Source organism: Larimichthys crocea, chromosome IX (genome assembly GCF_000972845.2).
Source record: "Larimichthys crocea isolate SSNF chromosome IX, L_crocea_2.0, whole genome shotgun sequence".
NCBI classification, from domain to species: Eukaryota; Metazoa; Chordata; class Actinopteri; family Sciaenidae; genus Larimichthys; species Larimichthys crocea.
In genome coordinates this window covers 12,965,070-12,992,984 of record NC_040019.1, presented here as the reverse complement: position 1 = coordinate 12,992,984, position 27,915 = coordinate 12,965,070, and the positions used below count along the sequence as shown (strand labels likewise).

Sequence of the window (27,915 nt, the reverse complement as noted above, 5' to 3'; positions counted from 1 at the left end):
TAACCAAATCTAAGAAGTCCTTATCAGAAATGTTTTGTTTATATTAAGTGTTTGACATAAAACGAACGATCATTGACGTGGATATACTTCAACCAACTGTGATTTATCCAGCCTCGTTTAAAAAATCTGCTTCTCACGTGTGCAGAAACAAAATAATTTGTAGTGTTGTGATGTGTGAGGGGTCTTGAGAGGAATTTGCTGAGCCCCCCAGGTGTGTCTTAACAGGTGTTGTTGGGTCTTTTCCTGTCCTCTCTGGCCTCTTTCTCTTTATTGGCAACCGGGGCTGTGGAGCCGATTGTTTGGCTGTTGCCGTGGATACGTCTCTTGTTTTCCGAATGGCAGCATGTCAAGGCAGGCAGAAAATGATAACTCAGTCCGGAGCGTTCCTCTCCTGTAGAATATATGCATAAAAAAAAACACCTCACCTCTTCAGACCTGGAGAAGACGCTGCTGGACTGTGTTCAAGTCAAGAGTCTTGCGTCATACTTGCAAGTCAATAAAACAAAATGAAATCTGATGCCGTAGCCCTGTAATAGATACTACAAGTATCAAGCATCGATACATTTTTATTTTTGAGGTTTGTGTCAAATAAAACAATTCTTTTTGGGACTTGACTCTCTTGTTTTGGGAAGAAGAAAGGAAATGGCACTTGTTTGTCTTGTCTTGGGCGATGTTGTTATTTTATTGGCTGATTGATTGATTGGTTGGTTGGTTGGTTGTGACTCTCCTGACTTATTACTTGTTGGTCTTGAGTTGCAACTTGTCTTTCTTGACTTGGCACTAGTTGATCTTGACTTGAGATTTCATTAGAAACTTGTATCTTTTGATGGACTTGTTGGTCTTGACTTGGTCCTTCACCTAGGACTCGTTAATCTTGACTTAATTTGGAACTTGACTCTCTTGTTTTGCAACTTGTTGGTCTTGACTTGAGATTTCATTCTGAATTTGTCTCTTTTGATTCAGGATTTGTTGGTTTTGACTTCACCCAGGACTTGACCCGTCTCTCTTGTTTTGGGACTTGAGACTTCATTGCTAAGATTAAAGACTTGCGATTGGCTGATTGATTGATTGTGACTCTCCTGACTTATTACTTGTTGGTCTTGAGTTGCAACTTGTCTTTCTTGACTTGGCACTTGTTGATCTTGACTTGAGATTTCATTAAAAACTTGTATCTCTTGATGGACTTGTTGGTCTTGACTTGGTCCTTCACCCAGGACTTGTAGATTTTGACTTAATTTGGGACTTGTCTCTCTGATGTCCTCCAGACGCTGCTCCGCCTCAACTCTCTGTGATTTACAGAGTTTCCTGATGGACAGTGAAGTAAACTGAGCCGGTGTTGTGCCAGAACTGGAGCTGGCAGAGCGGGCAATGGTCAAAAAACTGTGACTAGTTTTCTTGAGTCTTCCTTCTTGATCCAAAGAGAGTTCGTGTATTTTAGTAAAAGATAACAGTCTTTAAATGTAGACGATCACTGACTTGACAGACTTAATTCTGCCAACTTGCTGCACTCATTAAACACGTCTGTGTTTGCTTTTCATGGATGTCTGTCAAGGTTTACCTCGAATGGCAGCGAGAGTCTCTGAATTATTCTTTTATTTGGCGCACCTCTCGTTTGTCACATCTGAGTGCATTACCATACTGTGTATAAATAGCGCGTCTCAGAAAAGAGGTTTGTTGTCATTGCTCCTAGACGGAGCTAAGCAGGCCACTTCACTTCGCGCAGGCCAAGTCTGACTCTGCCAACCAGTTCTGCTCCTGGCAACTCCGTTTGGCTTCTTCTGCAACATTTTTTTCTCCGGGAAAAGAGAGGACTAACAACTGTATGTCTGACTGATTCCTCATGTGTGTCCTCAGGAGCAGCGGGGGGAAACTAACGAGGAAGAGACGTGACATCCAGTCAACCACAGCTCTTAATATTCGAACGCACTCACAGTTAAAATATCACTCGATCAGTCCGATGCCTCGATGCGTCGCTACGGACAATGTCAGAGAATTCAACAAAGGTAACATGAGTGTTGGAAGGCCTGAAACAGAAGAATGAAAGTTCCAGATAAAAGGGAAGAAAAGGATATAAATGAATGTCAGTCCGGAGAAGCAGATGTAAGAAACAAAGGCAGCCATTGTTTGGTCTGGAGATGCCTCACATGTTTCTAGGCCAGGGGCCCAGACTGTGCAGCTTACCTGTGCTTTGTGGCTCCGCAAGAGAATGGGACAAAAACAGAGCTGTCAGGCAGTACAAAAATATTATCATTTCCTAACATATCTGCTCTGCAGCTGGCAGCAGTCTCAAGCATGTGAAGGGGAACGATAATCAGCATTGCTGGCCCCGGTTCAGACCTCTAGCATTTAGCCTTGCATGAGCTGGGCTTCGGGCCACCTACCAGAAAGGACGCTACCTTGAGTCGAGGAAGCGAGGATGTGCTTTGGCCTGCCTCCGTCATCCAGTTAAAGGTTTTATAAGGGTTGCTGGACATGAGCTGTGCCTGTAATACTTAATGTTGTGCCACTCGAGGGAAGGAAGTATAAAGTTTTTCATGACTTGTGCCGCAGACGGCAGTTGACAGTCGTTGTATTTCATGTATCGCTCGACGTTTGTGAAGTTTGTTGCACACAGCGTGAAATAACATCACATGGCCTTCATCCAAAATGTTGTGCTCATGCACATACTCGTGACTCGAGACAGACTTTAAATAATGCATCTGATGGCTGCAGACTTAGAAAGGAAATGGCACTTAACTTGTCTTGACTTGAGACCTGCCTCTAATGACTTGGAGCTTGTTTTGGACTCTGGACTTTGGACTTGATTTGGGACTTGTTGGTCTTAAATTGGGACTTCACTTCAGGCACTTGTTGGTCTTGACTTGGTCCTTCACCTAGGACTCATTAATCTTGACTTAATTTGGGACTTGTCTCCCTTTTTTTTGGACTTTTTTTTGGGGGGGACTCCTGTTTTGGGACTTGTCTGTCTCTTGTTTTGCAACTTGTTGGTCTTGACTTGAGATTCATCCAAAACTTGTATCTCTTGATGGACTTGTTGGTCTTGACTTGGTCCTTCACCTAGGACTCGTTAGTCTTGACTTGATTTGGGACTTGGTGGTCTTGACTTGAGATTCATCCAAAACTTGTATCTCTTGATGGACTTGTTGGTCTTGACTTGGTCCTTCACCTAGGACTCGTTAATCTTGACTTAATTTGGGACTTGACTCTCTTGTTTTGCAACTTGTTGGTCTTGACTTGAGATTTCATTCTGAATTTGTCTCTTTTGATTCAGGATTTGTTGGTTTTGACTTCACCCAGGACTTGACCCATCTCTCTTGTTTTGGGACTTGAGACTTCATTGCTAAGATTAAAGACTTGAAGGCTGTGTTTATGTACAGCTAATCAAAATTAAGTATTTAAAAGCCTCGGACGGTATGTGTTTTATAAATGTAAGTATGAAATCTACAGATTTGTATTCATTACCACTAAAACAGCATTAATGAGTGAATGACACTCACCTCAAAACAAGAAGCACATTAACGTTTTCCTCTCTGGAGTCTGCTCGGCCTCGACAGCACTCGTTCCAGGAGCCTGGAGGGGAGAACAATTACTTTATTAAGGCTCCATCAAATTTATTGGAGTAACACAGGCCTCTTAATGTACATTCCTCATTCTGACACTTGCTCAGAGTGTTTTATGTTTGTTTTATATACCCACATAATTAGCCGTGAGCATTGACTTTTGAGAAGTTTCTGAACAATTGATGTTTGTTTGTGAAGAACCAGTAAAGTTCAAGGTATTGATGTCATTCTTCTAAATGATGCATATGTTTATTTAACAGCCGGCGGAGCCAAACGTCTGCTTTAGACTATTCACCGTACATTTTTTTGTCTGTGAACCTGTTGCTCTGTCATCGTTCTTACAGGTGTAATCCTTTTATAAAACGTTATTTATGTTGACTTTAAATTCTTCGACCCCGTTTCTCGTCTCGCAGTGACGAATTACGGAAAGAGGCGCGGCAGCTGAAGAAGGAACTTCTGGCCATAAAGCAACGGAGAGAAGAAAGTTTAAAACCCGCCGTGGAAGAAGTCAAGGAGGGTACGTGAGCATGTTTATCGCTGTTATTCATCATACTGTGAATTTATTGCTGGAGGATAATGTTCTGTATATGTATGTTACCACAACTTTAGGGGAAGTCTTTCACCGCGGAGCTCAAAGTGTGAACAAAGTCTCTAAGAGGGTGGTCCGAGCTGCATTCTCCGCTAATGGACACTAAGACAGGCAACCCTCTGATTTTGTCAATTAGTTGCAGACGCCCCCCCACACGGGTCTGCATTTTTGTGTCAAAGCTCACAGAAAATTGCGTGGGTGCAGCAAATTGTTGCGTGGCCTGCCATAGTTGCACATCAAAACTCCCCTCGTGTGTTGTGTTTCTCCTCGGGTCTTCACCACACTGCAGTCTGTCATGACGCCGTCAATCTCAAAATTTTATTTATTTATTTTTGTGCTGATGCTGAAACACATTTTTGAAATTTACCAAGAACCGCTTAGGCACGGAGGTTAGCTCGAGGCTGTGTGTGTGTGTGTGTGTGTGTGTGTGTGTGTTCTTGTGCAACAATAAAAACAAAGTAGTTCGCGGGGGGTTCTGCAGGGACCGTCAGGGGCCTAACTGTGGGATTATCACCAGCCAAGATGTACTGAAGCCCCCGCGTGACGGGCCTTTTGTTGCTCAAACATTGTTTTTGTCTCCACAAACACTGATGGTTTTATGTTTTTGAGCCCACTCTGTCGACTTCTGCTGCTGATTGGTTCAAGATTTTAGGTGAAAGAGCACGAAATACAATCATCACATTGTCCTTTAGTGCTGCTAATAGCGATATCTGCATGAAGTTAAGCAGTTTTCTATAAACGCACAAAGCAGAAAGAGGCATTCTCCTAATGGATCCAGTTATAAACTCAAGTGTTGAGTCAGTAACAGCCCTGCATTGTTATACCGAGTGGCAACTAGCCTAAGCTCCTCCATTATCTTACAAGGTATTTAAACTCTGCCAGGGACCTTTGTTTTGTGCGTCTCTGGCAGCTTAGCCAGAGGCAGGAGTTTCTTTTAAAGAGTTCCTCATTACATTTCTGTGTTGGAAGCAAAAGTTAATTCCATTAGATGGAATTCTTCGATGTCATGGGCCAATGGCCACTGCAGGGGAGACGGATGTCTGCTCAAACGCTGTAAATCTTGAAACTCAGCTCAGCCACAGAGGAACACTGTGGCGAGGGCTCGTTTTATCTCATCCCGCTGGAGAAGCCGCTCAGCAGTTAGAGCTACACACACACACACACATTAAAGCTCACACTGACACTGACGTCCTTTTTAAAGCTTAAAACATTCTCCTGGATCTTGGTCCTGACCCCTTTTTGTGAAGGTCAGCCTCTGGTCTCATTTCACTCGCATGCTTCTCAAAGCCGTCAGTGTAGGTTCAGTCTGGTGATAGAGGTTTGAGCTTAAAGATGTTATAGGGCTGCAGATAACATTCATTTATTTGCTTTATCTCCAGTTTTATTTGATATAGAAACACTGAAGTTTTAGGTAATGTTCAAAATCCAAATATGTTCAGTTTACTGTCACGTGAGACTGACGAAATCAGCCAATCTTCTAATTAAGACATCGGAACAAGAGAATACCAGAGCGCCAAATTATAACAGAAGTTATATAATGACACTTTCCATACAGAGCAGGTCTAACTGTACGCTCGAGACTTCACAGTTCCAACCATGAGCAAACACTCGGTGACAGCGGCAAAGAAACACTTCCTTTAAGACGCAGAAACTTCAACTCATGGTGGACGAACATCTACTGCCATGAGCGAAGTTTGAATCAAGTCAAAGATATTAAGATCCTAAAACTTTCAACAAACACGATTTTTAATAATGAACCAACTGGGCTGATCTACGATCCTTCCTCCACCAGTCAGTCAGAACTGAAGAAGCCTCTTGGATAAGAGGCGAAACATCTTCACGGATCTACAAACAAGTCCAGTTGCCCCAGACTTTTTGAAGAATGAGAACCTTCAGACTGATTAAATACCAAGTCTGCCTCCATGACCCCTCTTGTATGCACCAAATCAAACTGAATTTAGTTTGATTTAGTCAGTCACCCAAACGGTTCCCACCATGGGCAAACACTTGGAGACGGCGGCAAAGAAACACTTCCTTTAAGACGCAGAACACGACTCATGGTGGACGGACGTCTACCGCCATAAGCAAAGTTTGAATCAAGTCATTTCAAAAGATATTAACCATTAAATGTCAAGTCCTCCTCCATGACTGCTCGTGCATGCACCAAATTTAACTAAATTTGACGATGAAGCAGCTACAAGAGTCAGAGTGTGTATACGGAAACTCAATGATTCCCACCATGAGCAAACACTTGGCGACAGTGGAAAGGAAAAACTTCAACCTCAAGCAGAACCCGACTCATGGCGGACTGCCCATCGAGCTCCACTGGCTACCTGTAGCCACCCACATTAGATTCAAATCCCTAACGCTGACTCCAAAGTCGTCTCCGGTTCTGCACATACAGACATATGTTACCTCCTCCAATGAACGACGCCTGGGTCTGCCGCCCGTACGCTCAGGGTACTCCAAACTTTTCGAATATTTAATGATCACCTTCATTCACGATCACTACTCACATTATCTTCATTCTTTCTGGTGGAAAAGCTTCAAGTAACGTGCCGAGAAAGTCGATGATCATTCAGTGGATTCGGATATTCGGTCGGTTAATCCCATTTCCTGCAATCACAAACACTATTATCAGCTTGTTCAAACTGGTATTGCATCTTGAGACTCATACCAAATATCCCCCCAGCTAGGAACCTTTTGTTGCTCTCCCGATGTTTCCCATTCATGTTTACACTGTCAGCTGTCCAATAAAGCCAAAATGACAAAACAAAAGTATAAAGATGTCGATGACACAGTGACAAGTACCAATTTTCTTTTTCATGGTGTTTAAATAATATCTCTTCTCAGTGAATCCAGACAGATCTTGACAGATTTTGTCGTAATAATGTTGCCATAATGTTTTTGTTTTTGTTCTTTTTCACTCTGTGGTTTTAATTTAAGGTTAGAGATCAAGATGATGTTTGTATATTTATGTCAGTGCTGACTGGTTGCTATTTGTTTTTGCCATTATTCTGCAAGTGCAAACCCGCCGTGACGTCACTCGTTGGTTTTGTGGATAACCGTTTGAAGCCTCGAGTTGAGGCACTTGGGACGTCGCCATCTTGTTTTTGGAGCCAGACGTGATCATATTTTGACGAGAGCGTGTGGAGCTGGTGGGTGACGCACTGCGAGCGGGGACCTCACTTGGTTTTTTAACTCGTCCTGGAGGTCCAGCCTGGTCACAGACATTCTTGTATTCCAGCTAAACAGAAACTGAAATCAGTTGTGAAACATCTGAGGAGAGAAAGTCGATGCAGGAACAGAATCTGAACCCTGCTGTATCGTCTATTTTACTCCAAATGGGACCATCGTTTACTGAACGAACATCGTGCCGTGTGGAAGAAGACTTAAAACTAAAGACTGAGACCATGAACTCATGAAGAAACTGTTTACTGGGGTCATAAATCAGCTAAAAGGCCACTTATTTCCCCATAAGACTCAAAACAACCAGACTTCTCTTTGCAACCAATGGAGTCGCCCCCTGCTGGACACTAGACATAATGCAGGTTTAAGACGTTTCACAGGTGCACTATTTAGTGTACACCAAGCGTCTCTGTGAAGTGAAGCCAATGCGACAAAAACTGCAGTTCCTCTAACGTCCACCTGAGGCTGGCTCCAGAAGTGAGTCAGTCTCCATAAGTCCCCATGTCCAAATGTCCAACTTCACAGCAGAAATAAACATGTTTACAGCCTGGTACAAAAAACAGTTTTGGTCTCTGTAGCTAATTTCCCCGTTCATGACAACTGTACTGAGGGTGAATTTATATACAACTCACCTGTTCACATTATATTAAGGCTTAAAGTTATGCAGGATTAAGAGCGTGGACGCTTTGACTGACAGGTGGGCGTGGTTACAGATCAACCAGGCGTTTGACCCACCGCTTACTTTTAGTGCAATATATTCGTGGTAAAACAAACACCATGGTGTCACTTTCTTCTTATTTCCACCTTAATTCAGTCTTCTATTGTTCCCAGCTGCATAAAACAAACACTTAGAAGACACCAAGTAGAGTCTCACTGCAGTGGTTTAGTCTTTCTACTACTTCCAATACACTTCTACATTAAGCCCATTCCTCACGTCCACCTACGTGACGTTACACTTGATTGGAGTGAAAAGCTAAATTGTCTCTTGAGAAGTTAAAGAAGTTAAAGTCATCGCTCCACATAAATGATGCTGCTTTCCTCTCTCTCTCTCTCTCTCTCTCTCTGTGTCTTGGCATTGACCGTCGTGAATCAGAGCCAAAAATAAGAGAGCCATTCAGAAACCACTGTCCATTCAATACCCGCGGCCCCAAACGATGTGGCAGCGGTCTTTATCCCACGTAGATATTATACAGGTTATGTGCTCTCGGTGTTTTATTACGCCCGTGCCCGTTGCGTTATTGTTGACTTTGAATGAATGTTGCGGCGGGGTGATATTCGAAACGCCAATTATACCTGCGATCAAGATTAGCTCGCCGTTTGTCTGCTCGGTGCACCGCCTGACAGTTACTCGTGAAACTCGAAGCCTTTGTTGTTGCATAATTGAAGACGGATAGTGAGCGCTGACCTCCTGAAAATCTTTTTTTGATTGATGATGGAGCGCCAGTGTTGCCTCACAGCTCCAGACTTTTCTCTTTGAAAGCCGTCGAGTGTTTAACGGAGAACTTTTCTTTAAAAGAGGCGTTTGTCGTCCACAACAGCCCGGCGGTTGCTACAACATCAGCGGCTTGATTTGTGGCTCTCTGGAGCCCAGGTGACAGGAGAGGGGAGGAATGTAGTTAGAAAGGCCATCAAACTCAAAGATGGTAGTTAGTGACAACAGCTGGAGAAGGTGATGTGTGTTCCTCATGTAGGACCTCCTCGGGGCATCATCAGTCAGCATCCAGCATGTCACAGGCTGCAGAGCAGGAGAGAGGAGAGGTGACTGGGTGGAGGTGGAGGTGGAGGTGGAGGTGGAGGGGGGGTCACTTGTTTAGGTCTCATAAATCAAGAGAAAGAGGTTTGGCCCTCGAGCAGCAGAGCAGACTTCAACGCTGACGCTGTGAGAAGTGTTTGTCGTTTAGTTTTTCTGTTTCTAATCTTTATTAATTATTTAAATTCACCATATTTTTGTCTTGATTCTGTTTTTGTGGTGGAATCTGGTCAGACTGAGCGACCTCAGGTTAGTTTAGGTGTGTTCTTCTGTGTCTACATCTTTTTTTTTATTTTTCACATTACATCTGTAGTTTGATGTTTATTAATAGATCTCAGTAAGTCTTCGAATGCCGGACGGACACCGGACGACTTCAAATTTCGTTTTGCTCGAGTTGTGGCGTCAGTCTGAGCTGAAGTTTGACTTTTTCTTGTCTTAACATCCCGATAAAATCAGATATATATAAATATATTTAATACTGTATATTATAGATGATCTTGTAACTAGTGACCCTGTGAGATTCTCAGTCTTTGCAAAATCCCTAAAGACTCTGAGACTTTTGACAAACTGTCTCTAAGACTGTGAGTAAATAAACTCTGGTTCACGGGAACGCTGCAGCTGTCAGCGGTGAAAACTTCACTGTTTGCTCTGTTACGTCATTTATTTGCTGCGGTTCAATGTGTCACAGCGTCCAGGCAGACGCGGCGAAGCGGCTCGTCCGGCGAAGGTGACGCCGCGGTGTGTGTGTGTGTGTGTGTGTGTGTGTGTGTGTGTGTGTGTGTGTGTGTGTGTGTGTGTCACTGCATTTTGTTGTGGAAACACAGCTCTCCTCTCCGGCAGCCAGCAGACTGCGCTCACCGTCTGCCACTCTGTGACTTCACAGCCCTGCATGTCTGAGCCCGGAGCTTTACAGAAGCACATTAACTGCATGAGACACCGAAGTCAGCATGCTGATTGTCTCTCCGTTCATTCATGATGAGAGGCTACATCACACACACACTGCAGAGGTGGAAAATTATTCCCAGAGTCGCTGTCAGCTCGACTTTCCTCTGTGCTGCCTGGGCTTGATAACACGTGCAGATCATAGCTCTTTATTTGTAGCTGCTGTACTGTCCTGTTTCACATTTAAGGCCCTTGTGATCCGATTAGAGCTGCACACAACGATTAGTTTTACTCTCAATTCAATCCACAAAATACGAGAAAGTGGCGAAAATCTCCGTCAGAGTTTCCCTGGAGTCCATGGTGACGTCTTCGGTGTCTCGTTCCATCCGAGCGACGGCGTAAAACCGCAAAGATTTAGTATCAGACGGGATGAAGAAAACCAGAAAATACAAACCAAAGATGTTCAGATATGAAGCAGAGAATGACTGTATTGATAGTTAAACCAGCCTGTGTAATTATCCTTTAAGCAATTGAGTTACTAATTGAATTTATGTGAATATATTTGCAGCAACGACGAGTCGATTTAGATTATTTTGATTGTTTTGACTCGTTCTCGAATGTGAATACTTTCTCGTTTTATCAAATTAAAAGTCAAAACCACAAAAATATTCAGTTTACTGGAATCAGAAAATACTCACTCAGACTTTTAAAGAGAAAAATGTCTCAAATGTTTCAGTATTTTCTGCTTTCTGTGACAGTGAACTGATTTTAACCTCTGTGAAACTGCAGTTTTAATAACGACCACAAACACAGTCTTGTACCAAACAAGTTGACAACATTCTGGAGAAGAGAAACCTCCTCCCCTCTCGTCTCCTCTCCTCTCCGCGTGCTCGCTGGCGTTTGACAGACTGAAATAAATGTGCTGAACATGATCAGAGAGAAAAGATAAAAGGCGGTGCAGCCCGTCCAGCTGTGTGACAGTTGCCGCCGTACATGATAATCAGAGAGGTGAGGAGCTGAGGCAGCACAGGGCACGGCGCTCTCATCTCAGGCTGACACGCTCTGCATGGATCCAAGCTGCTGCCAACCTTCACGAAGATGTAGTGGACCGGAGCCCCGGCCTGCTGACCCCTCACTTTATCTTTCTCAGATATGACCTACATTCCCCGCTGCTACCGTACACCCAGACCTGATGTAATTGATTGTTCCCAGGCGAGGAAAGACCTCTTTAATCCTGAACAGAGGCAGAACACACGAGCATATGTGGACTCGCTCAGCCGGAGGAACCAAGAAAAAAACAAAGTCTGTATTAGCAAAAAGACTTTGTGTCCTAAACGAACGGTTATTTTCATCTTCGGTTCATCTGTCCATCATTGAATCGAGGAATTGATGAGTCTCAGAAAAGGTGAAAAATGTTGATCAAAGCTCAACGTGACGCCCTCAAACTGAAGATATTCAGTTTCCTGTCAGACTTTTTCTTACAGAACGACTTGATGGTGATTTAATAACTCGTCCACACACACACGAGAGCACAATGCAGCTTTAAAAGAGTCACAGCCATGTAAGATCCTGATAAAGTCAATAAGGAGTCTCTCTTTTGTCTCTCCAGAGGATAAAAAGCCGTCGAATGAGGCCGTGGCTGAATATCTGGAGGGACGAAAGAAGTACGAAGAGCTCCGCAAACAGAAGAAGAAGAAAGGCTCCACCAGAGAAGAGCAGGTAACCTCAGCTCCGTCCTCCTTCAGCTCGTCCTTTGCTCTGTACACTTCATAATCATGTCTGATCTTTTTTTTTTTTTATAGACGCTGGCTCTGCTCAATCGTTTCAAGTCCAAGCTGTCTTCAGCGATCACCGACGCTCCGGAGGAGGACGTGGAGGAGCTGGAAGAAGACGACGACAAAGGATGGTCAGTGAGCTCATCTGTCATCGTGGAATCAAAACATTCTTAAGTTTGTTTGAATTTATTTGCCGCGGCCTCGTCTTTTACAGAACATCAACTTCAGTTTGGGGCTGACAGAAATATTCACGCAGCGTTTGACGGAGAGGAGAAGAGAACACGGCACCTTGTTCAGACTCGGGCTGTCAACGTCATTATCACTGTTTATTGCGGTTTATTGTTTAACGTCTGGCACGGCGGCACACGCGAAACCAAACCCTGCAATTAGGACGGCGATAAGTCCTCAAGACGAGGACGTAAACCAGGGGTCCCCAAACTTTTTTCAGTGCGGGCCACATCAACTCGTCTTTCTGTGATGGGGGGGTCAGTCTATAACTGAACTGATATCAGTCCCACCAGGATTTCGCGGCCTTTTTTGAAATAGTTGCGGCCTAAAATCCCTGATGATGCATGAGGTTTTCAAAAAAATTGTGGTGAAAGTTGCTTTTTACATTTTTGTTGCGATTTTGTTGCGGGAGGAAGTGAAAGTTGCGATAAGTTGCGATTCGACAGTTGCGGAGAGAGCACAGCGAGCACTAAGTCCACGGACCCGGGAAGTGGCGAGGTCCGGGCAGGAGGGCGCTGTAAAGCTCGTGGCCAGAGCCGTGAGCCACCTTCGCCCCCGAGCCTTTCCAAGCCGACACAGAGCCGGTTGCGGCCGTGGAGGAAATGCGCCCGCGGAGGCCAGCCAGCGCCGGGGAGAGGTCCCACGAGGGGATCCTCCCGCACCGTGCGGCCGCCCCTGACCCGCCGAGTTGAATCCCCCGGGCAGACTACGCGGAAGTTGATCACGAGCAAAGTCACGTCGGAATATACCATTGTGTGAGGGGATGAAACAGTTCGTAAATAAGGTAGATTTTAATTAGAATGCCAAGCTTGATCATTAAGTGTGGATATTTTATAACAGGAAAATGCAATTTTGAAAAACAGGCCATGTTTAGAGGGATTGTTTGGGATCGTTAAGTGGGCCACTCCAATTGTTTAGGCGGGCCGGATGTGGCCCGCGGGCCGTAGTTTGGAGACCCCTGACATAAACACTCTGCTGTGCGTTTTAGCCTCTTTCAGCTCATTTTGGTTTTACAACACGCAACTTTACCAACTACTAACTTTACTACTCACATCGACATCAGTTTCAGCCCCAAACAGACACAGTGAGAGAGCAGCTGGTGAACAACATTGACACATACGGAGGAGGTGGAGACCAAAAAAAGAGCTAAAAGACACTTCACATTATGTTCATCAACAACGTGGCTATTTATTGTAGATCAGCAGTTTTATAATAAGATGCACCTGCACAGCGTCTGCTCACTAATGAAGTAACAACACACAGATAAATAAAACACAGGGCTACTGTTTTAATTAACCGAGTATGAGATGTGAATTCTGGCCTCTTTTATTGTTGAATCTGCAATTTTTTAGTCATTTCCTTCCAGTCTGAGTCTGAGTCTCTATGACGTTTTGTTTTATGATAAACTTCGAGTGTATGAACGTCTCTGGAAAAGAAATACTGCAGCAGACAGGATGAAATAGGTGCCGTGGAAGCGGTCGCGCTCGGCTTTAAATCACCGACACTATTCACTGCGAGCGCACACACACACACACACACACACCGGAGTCCCGAGTCCTGTCGGAGCGTTCGAGAAGCCGTTGGAGCGTGACGAGTTGGCACCGGGATCGGCTTCTGCTGAGCTCACATTGTTTCATTCTCATTGATCTGCTCGCGCTGAACGATGAGCTGTAGGAGTTTGTAAAATGAAGCGTTTATTAAAAAAAGTTTCTCTGGCAGCTGGTTCACGAAACGAAAAGTCAGTTTAGTCGACGTGTTTCCTCTCAGTGGGGGAGAATGTGGCTGATTCTGTAAATGTCTGGCAGCTTCAGTCCTTAATATAATGTGAACAGGTGAGTTGTATATAAATTCACCCTCAGTACAGTTGTCATGAACGGGGAAATTAGCTACAGAGACCAAAACTGTTTTTTGTACCAGGCTGTAAACATGTTTATTTCTGCTGTGAAGTTGGACATTTGGACATGGGGACTTATGGAGACTGACTCACTTCTGGAGCCAGCCTCAAGTGGACGTTAGAGGAACTGCAGTTTCTACAAAACAGTTTTTATTATAAATATTCTCAGCTCATTATGAACCGCGGCGTCCGAAACGAGACACGTCGATGCGGAAAGTCCGTGTTTGTACCATGAATGATGAAACTGACCTTTTTTAAGGATCCGGAGCTCGCTTCAGGTTCTGATAAATGTGTGTGAAAGTTCAATGTGTGTGTGTGTGTGTGTGTGTGTGTGTGTGTGTGTGTGTGAGTCAAGTTGGGATTTTCAACCCGCTAGCCACCAGATTGGCCATCAGGAAATCAGCCCTGACGCTGTGTTTTCCTCTCATATTCTGTTTTTCACCAAAGATCTCAAAGTCTAACTACACTGAGTGAGGGAAGTTTGAAATGAATACCATGTGTTTGAATCTGAGCAAAGTGTCCGTGTGTGTGTGTGTGTGTGTGTGAGAGAGATTTAGAATAACAAAATCTGTAGTTGCTATTAGTCTCAAGAAGCCCCCTTGAAGTGTAGTCTGTCTCTGTGTGTGTTGGAGGAGGTGGAGGTGGGGGCCCTAATGAATTTGAGAGAAGGCGTTTGGAGCCGGTCCCGGCTGCAGACACCTCACTGTGACGCCCCCGCCAGGTATGGCGAGGCAGGGGAGGGACAGCGGCGGCGGCAGCATAGCAGTCCTAGAAAAACAGCAGTGGGAAGTCTGTGCCACTCGAGCAGCGCCGCGAACAGAATGTGGGTTACAACAGGTCAGACTTTGGAAGTCAAGTCTGGGCCAGAGGAGGTAAACTATTCCATCTGTGTCTGTGTCTACAAATCCTGACTCTGCCTCTGCAGCCCCCGCCTCGCCGCTAACACAGCCTCGATGCAAAGAGTCCTCCCGTGCTCCTGGACTCCCACCCCCTGCTCGAGCCAACAAAGACAAATAAACGGAGGAAAAGCTTCTGTAGCCTCGCGTCACGGCAGCATTTTGATAAGAACCCGAACGGCGGCGTTCTCGGGGCTGCAGGCCGCACGGGGGCCGGCGTGGCTGTCATCACCGAGACTGCTAGACAAATTATCAGAGGCGGCCCGCTCGCGCTGCAGGAGTCCTGCAGAGTCTGCCAGAGTCCAGCCGTGACAGTCTAGATGAGCTGTCACAACTCCTGCCGGTTTCAAATGAGAGAGTCTGCACACCGACAGCGACGGAGAGAGAGAGCGACACGCTACCGCAGCCCGAGACACAAACCACACGCTGCACAGCAGACCACGCGCCGGACGCCGAGGACAACCCAAAGAAACAAGAATTTAAAATCTATATTCAGCTGAAACACACAGAGGAGTTTTATTCTTGATCGCCTCGCGGTGTCAAAAGGTTGGATCGGTGAGACGGGCGTCCTGAACGCAGCCGTTCTAGTTCGATGTTTCGAACCAGAAGCGTCGCGGTCAAAATCTGCACAGAGCAGCTCGACCTGACAGGAAGTCAGACACAGGAAATCCAGTGCATTTTCAAAATAAAATGTCTGGTAACTCTGATCCATCCTGTCTGGTCTCATCAACAAATTTAAAACATTTTTGTAGCCAACAAAAGAGTAAAAAAAAATTATGATCTTGATTTTGGCCGATATCAAACGCTTGAACTGAAACAGTAAACGCAGACTGTCTAAAATCTGGACGCGGTCTCCGCGACGTCCCCGCAGACTGTCTAAAACCTGGACGCGGTCTCCGCGACGTCCCCGCAGACTGTCTAAAACCTGGACGCGGTCTCTGCGACGTCCCCGCAGACTGTCTAAAACCTGGACGCGGTCTCTGCGACGTCCCCGCAGACTGTCTAAAACCTGGACGTAGTCTCCGCGACGTCCCAGCAGACTGTCTAAAACCTGGACGTAGTCTCTGTGACGTCCCCACAGACTGTCTAAAACCTGGACACGGTCTCCGCGATGTCCCAGCAGACTGTCTAGAACCTGGACGTAGTCTCCGTGACGTCCCCGCAGACTGTCTAAAACCTGGACGCGGTCTCCGCGACGTCCCCGCAGACTGTCTAAAACCTGGACGTGGTCTCCCCAACGTCCCCGCAGACTGTCTAAAACCTGGACACGGTCTCCGTGACGTCCCCCCACAGGCTGATATTTAAAAAGAAACATTGACATTCAGTCGGTTCAACCCGCCGTGCTTGGAGTCAAGACGCTAACACGATTGCGTTTACCCAGTTTCATACCAATCCATCTTTTAGTTCATGATATTTCTCTCTCACTGTGGCGCAGTCATTAGGGTTCATCCTCTGGGGATCACGAACGTCTGTAAAACAATCCATCCAGCAGAGCTGTTGAGATTTCAATCTGGTCCAAAGTGTCCGGACACACTGCGAGCATGACTAAAACGTTTCCTCTGTCCACAACAGAGCGCTTGTCTCTGAGACCCGATGCTCCGCTCAGACATGAACGTGGGAGGACGGAGCGGCTCCACGACACAGATTTTCAGCCTGCGGCGCGGCACAGAAAGAAAATCGGATGCTTGCAATTGATTAGTCACTGCAGCTTTGTTGTTTAGATTTACTGATAGCATTCATGCAGCAGCTGAAGAAATCCTGTCAGTGAGAGAAAATGTGTTTTATCTGTGAAGTGCCTGACACTGATATCTCCCGTGAGGAATGTCCTGATTCTTTAATCTGTCTTTGGGGGAAGAGAAACTGACTGGGGAAATGAAAGACACATGAGCGTCTGTTCTCCGGGGATCAGGACTTTCTGTCTGTTTCTTTTCTTTCAGGATTTTTCTACCACAAAAATACGAAGCCTAAAACTCTACCTACACTTTTTACTGAGAGAAACCTGAAATAATCCAAACCCAACGTCATGTTTTAAACTTTGTCCGGCCGCTCCGGTGTCTTTAAATTCCAACAAGGCTTAAAATCTGTGTGACCAAAGCTTAACATGGCTGATTATTGGCTTCCCACAGACAGCAGAACACAAGATATTAGAAATATTTGGGGGGTTTAATCTGTTTTCTTTGTTTTATTGGTGAAATAGCGTGACGCAAAAATAACCTCCATGTCTCTGAAGTGAAGCCAAAAAACTGCAGTTCCTCTTGTCGCCCACTTGAGGCTGGCTCCAGAAGTGAGTCAGTCTCCATAAGTCCCCATGTCCAAATGTCCAACTTCACAGCAGAAATAAACATGTTTACAGCCTGGTACAAAAAACAGTTTTGGTCTCTGTAGCTAATTTCCCCGTTCATGACAACTGTACTGAGGGTGAATTTATATACAACTCACCTGTTCACATTATATTAAGGCTTAAAGTTATGCAGGATTAAGAGCGTGGACGCTTTGATCGCTTTATTCAACCCGCCTCAGATCCACTGACTATCCACTTCTTTGCAGATTTGTCAGAGCCTCCACACGGACTTACATCCATTCTTTAGACAGTCTGTGGTTTGAACAGTTAAGCAGGAGGTATCCACGTTAGGGTCGGCCTAAATGTTTGAAGCCGCAGACAAGTTCAAAGTTCACAATTTCGAATTTTGAACCGAGTCTTGTTGAGTTGACGCTTGTTGAGAAAGCTCAGACCTTTAGGTCCCAAATATTTTCCTTGAATGCCTCCGTCAGCAGCGTCTGTACCTGCCTTCTTCAAGGCAAACCGCCGACTCACCTGACACACGATGACTTCTCGACCGCGCTCAAAGGCCGCAGATCTCCAACATATGTAGTCGAGTACAAGTCTGTGGACTTGTTGTTGGGAAGCAAAGCTGAGATTGATTCGGGTGGAGGAACTCTGGAGGTGTTGGCTCGTGGTCTTAGAGATTTAGGGAGCAGAAATTTAAGCAAGTACTTGGCGACTGTGGCAAGAGGAAGAAACGTTGAGCAGAACCGGGATCGTGGTGGTCTTGTTCTTAGTTTGTGTCTCGGCCAGGACTCCCTCGTCCCTCAATGGGACGTTTCCTGGTTAAATAAACATGATATTCATGAGCAGCAGCTGAAATCAGAACAGTAGGAATGTCTTTCCCATTTTGTGATATTAAAATCAAAGCAGAGTCCGTCCGCTCAGTAAAAGTTCTGCAGAGTTGTGATTGAGTGGATCCTCTGCCGCCGTTCTTTGAACTCTCTCCACCTCTCTCTCTCTCTCCGTCTGATTTAGGATGGCCCACGTTCTGCAGTTTGACGAGCAATCCAGAAAAGTCAAGGATGCCAACGTGCACGACGAGGACACCTTCGAGATCTACGACCCGCGCAACCCCGTCAACAAACGGAGGCGAGAGGAGAGCAAGAAGATCATGAAGGAGAAGAAGGCCAAGAGGTGAGGTCACGAGGGTCGGAGGTCAGAGTCCAGCCCAAAGCCATGTGGGACGGACAAACCGCTCATCCAGCCTGTCCACTTCAAACCCGCTTCGAACTTTGTCTCCTGGCTCGAACATCTGGATTGAGGATGTTGACCCGAGCGCATACGATCCCTGTAATCTGTGATGGAAAGGCTTCTCGGGTCAGAACAGCTGCTCCTGGACTCACGAGGATTAAAACTGTTGTCATAGTAACGATGATTTGATGACGTGTAACTTTTCTACGCTGTTCTTTTCCTGTTCCTGTCGTGTAGAGCTTAAACAGAATAAATAAAGTCTGAAACGATTGTTTGATTTGTCTGTAGTTTTCTCTTCTTCGCTTCCTCAGTCATCTGCCACCACGTCCACAGAGGCTGCTGAGTTACGTTGTCCAGCTCCTGTTCTAGCACGACACCAGCTCCACTTCCCATCAGCTAATTTCTGAAAATATCCTCTTCTCCTTCCTGGTGGTCCAAAATGCAAAATGTTCAAAATAAGTTATTTACTGCTTAACAGATGAGCAGCTAACATGACCCATATATTACATATTGTCCAGCTCCGGTTCTGGCACGACACTGGCTCTTCAGGAGAGAGAAGTTCTGAAACGTTGCTTTAAAAACACAAACGTGTGAAGAACGGTGCAGTTGTACTGGACTGCATTAAACTGTACAGGTGGATATTAAGTCAAAAATCCTGAGCCGTGTCCAAAATCACCCACTCATATTTGACATAATAACAATAATTTGAGACAGTAAATTGAGATTCTGGACGTTTGCGAATCATCATCACTTCGCACCATAAATAACTGCTGTTATTAATTGTATCATTCACGTACGAGTGTCCAACCAAAAAATACAGCTGCAGTGGTGAAACATCTGTCAGACGGGAACATAAATTCTTACATATAAGACTTTATTCCCAGACTCTATAAATAAAATCTGCCACAAAAAATAAAAGATTCTCTTCCTAAAACACAAAGTTCCTCATAATCACCCAACCAGTGTAGCTCTTAAATCATCAGCGCGAGCAATAAAACTCATTGAGATCAGACTGCAAAACAACTCGGCGTTATTTATCCAGCAGTTTAACACGACGCAGGTTTACAGGACGCACAGAGGAAAAAACAAACGAGGGAAATGAGCGCGAGAGGAGTGACAATAAGACGACAGCGCATCCAGAAAAGTTGTTTTTATAGAATATTAATTTACGACATTGTTAATCACGGCGCAGGAAAAGACAAATACAGCCCGGACCTGCAGAAAACCGCGATCAGGAAATCCAAATATGGAAGAACCGAAGTGAAAAGTGCTGACGCTGTTATTTCTGTTTTTGTACCAGGCTGTAAACATGTTTATTTCTGCTGTGAAGTTGGACATTTGGACATGGGGACTTATGGAGACTGACTCACTTCTGGAGCCAGCCTCAAGTGGACGATTGAAGAAGTTCTGTCTGGCGTTGGCTTCACTTCACAGACACAGAGGTTGCCGCTTGGTGGCACCACATGGAGGACCAGATCTTTAAACCGACCAGACTTCGTTTCCTTGGAGAGTCCGTTGGTTCGTTTGGGCCGGTGTCAAAGCTTATCCGAACTCTGGTCAGCCTGAAAACGTGGCTCTCGGTCCGCTTTGCAACTGAACCCTGGTGCTAAACAACCAAACGACAACGAACCAAAGATCAGAAAGCCGATCGATGAGCCGGGTTTTCTGCTCCTTTTAGGCAGTAGCGCCTCCAAATGAGCAGCTGTTGTAACTGCATGACGATGTCTAAAGTGAACCGAACCAAATAAAGTCCCACCGGACCATCCTCGTCGAGAGCAACATAAGAATCATCAGGAATCATCCTCTGGGCACCACGAATATCTGTCATTAATATGACTGCACGTGTACTCTGACTCTACGTCCAGATTTAGTCCAAACCACACGATGGCCTCTCACCAAGACTCGATATCATGCTTCATACTTTCTCTAATAATCTCCCCCCAACGTGGAATAAATCACCGAGACCTTAAATGGAAATATTCAGGAGGTCAGATAACGACTGCTCGTATTATTTCACTTTGAGGTAAAAGTATTTCTGAGGTTTGTTTTTTTCAGTCTAACCTTGGTCTTAGTCGTAGTCCTGGACTAAATTTATTGTTTAAACTGTAGTTTCCTTCTGTGTGTTCAGTTTCAGAGAAATAGCGTTCATTCCCCGATCGGTCCTGTCCAATTGCTGTGGTGTTGGAAATTTCACGGCCTTGCTTTGGACCTCATGTTTGGCAACACGTGGAGGAATGAATATGTTATTGTGAACGTCTCTCTGCCTCGCTTTCTTCTTCTTCTCCTCTCTCTGCACCGACATGTCATTTCCAAGGTGTGTCCGAGTCGCCTTAACTCTGATCCACAAACATCAGAGCAACAAAAGTCAGACAGCGTCTGCTTTGTGTGACTTCATCCTTCATTTGCCAATAATATTGATGTTATTATAACTTATATTATTGTTGCTGTGGATCTCTCTCTCTCTAAACTCAGCTGATCTGACACTAAGACACACCTCAACTATTTCACTGCTTCACACGGAGGACACCTGCAGCACAGACCTGTCTCCGTCCGTCCTTGGACGTCTTGCGACTGACCGACCGTTAACCGTGAAAAACCTGCAGCGCCTGTCCACACCGCTCTGTGTTTGATCTCACGAGCTCATCAATATCTTTTCCTGCAAGGAGCTCTCTTCTTCTTCTTCCTCCTCTTCACACCCCGGGGTGTGATGGACACGGTTCAGGGGAGGTCAAACAAGTGGGTCACCACTAAAAACCTGCAGGCGTGCAACGGAAATCTGATTTTTGTGCAAGCGTCTAACAAGAAGAGGGAAAGATGAGACATGCAGAGGATGATCTGGCTATTTTTAGCCCTGCCCCACAAAGGGCAGAGGGAGATAGTGGTTGTAGAGTCGCATGATAATGCTGTTACCATTCCATCTCATCCCTGACGGTCATGTGACCAGCAGCACAGAGTGGTATTTCCTGCCCCGGGCTGGGCACGGTGACACCGGGGGTGGATGTTAAGTATTCTCCTGGCGGTGCTGGAGAGGAACGACACTCGTCTTGTCCTTCTCGTCAAACATAAATCGTCTCGTTGATGCGTCAGGAAACGTCAAATTTCTCCGAGCGCTTTGTGCATCTTCACAGAACAGAAATATTTTCAGCATTTCAACCTGACCTGGACCCAGAAAGCACCAGAGTCAAGTTCAGATCACCTGTTTTAGATTTAGCGGCAGCTCGGGCCGAGCCGGCCTCATAATGTAACATTAACTCTCCTTCCTGTTCCATATGAAAATTTAAGCATAATCCCAGAAGTGCAGTAAAAAAAAAAAAAGAGAGAGTGCTGCCAAATGCAGCTCCTGGTCACACACATGGCGGTGGCAGATCGTTTACCACCACAGTGAGGTAAAGTCTTGGGTTTAAACAGTTCCTCTTTACAAGCTCTGAACGCTCCAGTGGTGACCTGAGCGGGACGGCGTGCCAAATATTTAAAGAAAGAGAAGAAACGCAGCCGGGTGGTTAGACCATCACTGAAAGGAAAAGTTCAATGTTCCTCAGTCAGGTGAGACAAACTGCAGTTCCTCTAACGTCCACTTGAGGCTGGCTCCAGAAGTGAGTCAGTCTCCATAAGTCCCCATGTCCAAATGTCCAACTTCACAGCAGAAATAAACATGTTTACAGCCTGGTACAAAAAACAGTTTTGGTCTCTGTAGCTAATTTCCCCGTTCATGACAACTGTACTGAGGGTGAATTTATATACAACTCACCTGTTCACATTATATTAAGGCTTAAAGTTATGCAGGATTAAGAGCGTGGACGCTTTGAGGTGGCTTGTTTGACCACAAAGGTGTCATTTGACATTTGGCCTGATGATCCACGTCTTTGGTGATTTTTAGATTAGTCGTCCCTCGCTATAACACAGTTCACTTTTCGCGGACTCGCTGTTTCGTGGATTTTTTTAGTGTAATTTTGCTTTTTTTTACAGCGTACTGTACAGTATGACCGCGCATTGTGTTCTGCGTCCTGATTGGCTAAGGGAGCTAAAACCTACTTTGCGGATTTCGTTTATTGCGGGTTATTTTTTAGAACGTATCCCCCGCGATAAACGAGGGACCACTGTAATCTGGAGGTGGACTGCTCGGTGACGTCACAGATGTTTTATGGTCCCGATTCGTCTTAGCTCCGGCCTTAAACCTCGTTATATGAAGATTATCTGAAGAGTCACTGTGGAGAGTCACTAATTAGCACATTTCATTTTGGAACGAGATGAAAGGTGCATCAACAAAGCTGCGGTTCATCCTCAGGGGAGCATGAATGTGTGCAGGTACAACCCTTGAACGATCTCATAGAAAATAAAGATTTCCCCTCACTGACTAAATGTCCCAGTTATCTCATGATTAAAGTGTCACACATCTGTAATCTAACATCTGCGCTGCATGTTGGAACGATTAGACAAAGTAACGTGACAGTTTTTGTTCCGCTGTGCAGAAACTTTCCACTCGGTCACATCCGGCGGGCTCGTGGGTTCAGATGCACAGCAGACGAACTGAACTGTCCTCGGTCACGTCGTTCCTGCACGAAGAAGAAGAAGCTCCGGCTCGTAATCTGCTGTGTCACTGCATTTATTTAAAGTCCTCTGTGCACATTCATCAGCCCTGTATTAAGTCAAAAGATTGGGCTGAGTTAAAAGATAAAAGTGGCATTAAACTAATTATAGACAACAGGACGTTCATAATAGCCTGCTTCATCCTCACAATAACAGATTAGAGGAAGAATTGTGGGAAATCTACGACGGCGCTAATACGATCGATAAACCGAACGAACAATCTGAAGGTAAGCGTTCTGTTTGTAGTCCGATTAGTGTGGACCAATCACGTCTGAGCTTTGGTTACATACACAGTTACAGTTAAGTACAGTTGTCAAGGGAACAGTTAAATTAGCTACAGAGACCAAAACTGTTTTTTGTACCAGGCTGTAAACATGTTTATTTCTGCTGTGAAGTTGGACATTTGGACATGGGGACTTATGGAGACTGACTCACTTCTGGAGCCAGCCTCAAGTGGACGTTAGAGGAACTGCAGTTTGGGGGTTGACTTTGCTTGTGCAGGACTAAGTTCTGTAAGTTATTAATATTTAAATAAATCATGATTACATTTGTATCGTCCTCTTTCACTTCCAGACCCTCGTTGTTGATCTCTTCGTCTCTCTTTTTGTTTTTATTTCACATTGGACCGTCGTAATATTCTGATGACTCCTCCGGTTCCATGTGTCGTGGTTCAGCAGGGAGCTGGGTCACCTTTAAAGAGACGTGTCTTTGTTCTTATGCCGTCCTCTGTCAGCAGGTAAATGGATTAAGTGTATAAAGAATCGATAGCCAATCACTTAGGCCAGTGGAGGGAAGCCAAGAGCGTTTGCCTGGTTGTGGATGAGACTGAATAATATGGTGTGTTGGGTTGGATGGCGCTCTTGAACGCCGCTCCTCTGCGTACGGCCTGCTTAAGGACATCCTCGCTCTGGAGAACATTATGAAATCCATCAGGGATGAATTATGTCGTGATTCAGCCTCTTCTGCTCCGACCGCCCACAACTAATAAATGACAGCGAGCTAATGAGGACGAATGATAATGGGGCTGCAGGAGAAGCTCCGAGGCTTCATGGTTATTACTCGGGTTCAGTTACATCGTAATGCTGCTTCTGTCTCCGCACGTCCTTCACCGTCCACGAGGAAAAGGTGAATCTTTGTATAAGACACGGACACCGAGGACGTCCGGTGGAGCCACGCTGAAGGTCTGACAGCCTCCACGCTCCGTACCCCGGACTGTAACTGTAATTATGTTCCGAGGTAACAATGTGTTTTATGGAGGAATAAGTCATCCCGCTCACAGTGTGTGTTCGCTGTCCTTAATACAATCTCTCCGTGCAAGTGGCTGTGCAGACGAAACGATCTGCCTGCAGCAATTTTATTAATTGACTCGAGATTCATCGATCAGTCGTACTCCAAAGAGAACCAAGTCTAATTTCAAGGAGTCGTCCTTTAAGATATTAAAAGTCACAGTGATACCGCTCAGCTTTAGCTCCTCATTCGTACGTCTGTTCTCACACTATGTAACTTTGGGCTCCGCGTCGTGCCAGAACCGGAGCTGGACAATATGTAATATGGGTCATGTTAGCTGCTCATTTGGTAAGCAGTAAATAACTTATTTTGAACATTTTACATTTTGGATCACCGGGAAGGAGAAGAGGAAATTTTCGGAAATTAGTTTAAGGGAAGTGGAGCTGGTGTCGTGCCAGAACAGGAGCTACGTAACCAGGCTCAGCAGCTTCTACGGACATAATGGCAGAGGAGAAGAGAGTGAAGAGGACGCTGACGGAGGAACAAGAGTAAATGTGGGACTGACTTTATGATGGACAGTGAAGTAAACTGCTGACAGCTGTAGCTGCTGTTAGCTCAGTCCCGTCGCTCTGAGCTCACCGCCAAGCTGACGGACTGAGTGTTTGTACCAACAGGCGTTATGGACTACCAGGAAGAAGAAGAGGAGGTAACCAGGCTCAGCAGCTTCTATGGACATGATGGCAGAGGAGAAGAGAGCGAAGAGGACGCTGACGGAGGAAGCTAAGAAGAGAAAAGGAGAGAGTGAGCGAGCAAGAAGCCGCCGGACAAGAGTAAATGTGGGACTGACTTTTAGTGGTTGGTGAGAGCTTGGTGAAATAAAAGGCTGAAAGACAGACGCCGAGCTGGGCTCGCTAGTTTTTGATCATAAGTAATGTAATCAGAACAAATACTCGAGTACAGCTGAACATAGTTACCTCAGTGTGATCACTCTCTGAAACTGGAAACAAGAAGTCAGGACAAATACCAACTTTCTGCGCAATGTTGCAAAGTATTTAACGTCAGTTTTAAACAGCGTCTGGATGCTCGGTCACAGAGAGCTCGCCACTTGAACCTCTTTGAAGTCCTCGACCCGGGTCTGAGGTTACATGCCTGATGCTGCTGTGGACCGGACAGCAGGAGAAATAATGACCGTGCCCTTTGCACTCAAACAAACATTTGCACCTCGGAGGAATTTGTTGATCCACCATATGGGTATTGAGGATTTGTCTGTTTGTGTTGGTGCATGGAAATATGGCACAATGCTTATTTTGTATCCTCTGTGGGGTAACCTGATTTAAATCCAGCGTCCAGGAGAGCAGAGCGGGAAAGTTTTGCACTTTTTCAAACAATAATCACTTGTGCAGTCATTGTCATGATCCTGTCTGAACCGGTGAAAATGTTTCTGACATTTCCCGAGGTTCAGGTCAAGGGTTTTGGTTAAGACCTTTGAGTGTTTGCCATTTCTAGAAAGCAGAATCTGTGAGCACTTGTTCAGAAATAAGACGAATGATTGAACTGAAGTCAAAGAGTGAAAGAAATTATCATCTGTCCATTTTCTGACAGCCGAGCCTCCAGGACGAGCGTCAGCATCTAAGGAAATGTTTTCTGGTTTTCCCTCTGATGTCCTCCGGCTGCTCCGCCTCAACTCTCTGTGATTTACAGAGTTTATGATGGACAGTGAAGTAAACTGCTGACAGCTGTAGCTGCTGTTAGATCATGTTAGCTCAGTCTGTTAGCTGCTGTTAGCTCATGTTAGCTCAGTCTGTTAGCCCTGACTGTGAGCTCAGAGCACCGGGGGAGTGTTCGTGTTTGTACCACAGGAGTGTTTGACCACCGGGAAGAAGAAGAAGAGGTTTACAGGAGCCAGTGTCGTGCCAGAACCGGAGCCAGGGGCGAGTGAGCAATGTAACTGAGCTCAGCAGCCTCTGTGGACATAATGGCAGAGGGGAAGTGAGTGAAGAGAAGCCACTCACGGTCCAATATGCAACTTTAAACCAAGTTAACTGATTTCTTTTGTTAGCTCACTTTAGCCCGAGGAGGTTTTCATTTTGTCCACAGAGGCTGCTGAGCCCGGTTACAGGCCCAGCTCCGGTTCTGGCACGACACCGGCTTAACTCCGGGGCCTATAACTGGACTCAACAGCCTCTAAGGACATACAGTAATGGCAGAGGAGTAGAGAGTGAAGAGGACGCTGACGGAGGAACAAGAGTAAATGTGGGACTGACTTTATGATGGACAGTGAAGTAAACTGCTGACAGCTGTAGCTGCTGTTAGCTCAGTTCGACGGGTACCCGTCGCTCTGAGCTCACCGCCAAGCTGACGAACTGAGTGTTTGTACCAACAGGCGTTATGGACCAACAGGAAGAAGAAGAGGAGGTAACCAGGCTCAGCAGCTTCTATGGACATGATGGCAGAGGAGAAGAGAGTGAAGAGGACGCTGACGGAGGAAGCTAAGAAGAGAAAAGGAGAGAGTGAGCGAGCAAGAAGCCGAGGCCGAGCTGGGCTGACTGCTGCTGGACTAGTCACTGATATCAGCTGTGTGTTGTGGACCTGGTTGTTTGGCTCTTGTATCTGTGCACAGTGTGTTTGGTTCTGATAAGCAGCGCAGAGCTCCAGACACTGAAAGAAAACAGCTTTGAAAGAGGCCGCGGCGTCTTTGAAGGTGTGAAGGAAGAAACACGTCCTCCTGGTTGATGTGTGGATGCCTGCTCCTCTCCTCTGCAGACGCTGCCCTTCAGGACTTTGATCCTCGTCCACGGTTCATTCTGGGCCTCAGCTGTGGGAACGAGCAGCAGGGCTTAACAGAACAGAGCCCAGTAGATAGCAGGTGCTGGAGCTGTGACCTTCCCATCTCAGGCCGGCATTCCTGCCTGTCAGACCCCCCCCAGGTCCGTGCATGCAACGTCTCCAGCCACACCATCTGGAGCTGTTCGTCCTGCTGCTGCTGCAATGTGTTTGAATGGGAGAGTGGAAGAGTCCGAAACGCTTCAAGCTCTCATCGACGACACGGCAACTTTGATTAAGAACGATCGACTCTTAGAAAGCTATGTTTGCTGCTACGCTAATCCTCACACCTCCCAGCTGGAGAAGAAACACACACACACACACACACAAACACACACACAAACATACAAACACACACACCGTCCACCGTCCTCAGGTCTGCTGGTTTCAACCACCAGAGACTTCAAACTATTTTTGAGCATGAAGGCGTTTTACAGAAAGTTTCTCTGCACCTCGTCGCTGCCGTATCTGGCACAGATTTGTTTGGTCGAGCAGCTTGAGGAATATTTTAAATTGCCGATAAGCGACAGCAGTGGCTTCTCTCACTGTCAGAATCCCGGAGAAGAGAGAAATCTGTTCCTCGTCCTCTCCACACCTCTTATTATAAGCAGCTACCCGATGGAAATCACCTCGTCACTTGTTGAAACAGGTCAGGGAGACTAATATTAATATTACCCCTCCACTAATAAAGTCACAGACTGGAAGAAGAGTTAAACAGAACTTTTCTCTAGTCTTCACGTTGTAGTAAACAGACATGCTGACACAGCCTCACTGTGCAGGAAGTCTAAAAAAGTTAAAGTGATGATCTATAAATATATAACATCACGACTCTCTCTCTGTTTGCATCATCCATCTGTTTGACCATTGGATCCATACACTACACTTAAGTTTTACATTCTGTATAAACTTGTATTATTTCCACCAGAATGTGTCACGAGTTCTTTTGGGGAGTTTTGAACATGTCGATGAACAGACTGTGCCGTGTGTACGGATTGTAA

The 27,915-nt window shown here is 45.6% G+C and overlaps 1 protein-coding gene and 1 long non-coding RNA gene across 2 annotated transcripts in view; one reads left to right on the top strand and one right to left on the bottom strand.

Annotated features, from left to right (window-relative positions):
- cwc27 (CWC27 spliceosome associated cyclophilin) overlaps positions 1 to 18,551 on the top strand; it is a 30,128-nt gene extending 11,577 nt beyond the window's left edge. Inside the window, exons 11-14 of the mRNA XM_010746782.3 lie at positions 3,974 to 4,077; positions 11,580 to 11,689; positions 11,773 to 11,876; positions 18,065 to 18,551. Coding sequence (XP_010745084.2) covers positions 3,974 to 4,077; positions 11,580 to 11,689; positions 11,773 to 11,876; positions 18,065 to 18,227 — 481 coding nt within the window. The 3' untranslated portion in view covers positions 18,228 to 18,551. The remainder of the gene's footprint in view (positions 1 to 3,973; positions 4,078 to 11,579; positions 11,690 to 11,772; positions 11,877 to 18,064) is intronic.
- LOC113746429 (uncharacterized) lies at positions 33 to 7,833 on the bottom strand. The gene is made up of 3 exons (XR_003462855.1): positions 6,666 to 7,833; positions 3,498 to 3,570; positions 33 to 391 (listed from the first exon to the last, which is right to left on the bottom strand). It is a non-coding gene; the product is annotated as an uncharacterized LOC113746429 (long non-coding RNA).
- Positions 18,552 to 27,915: the final 9,364 nt, after the last annotated feature.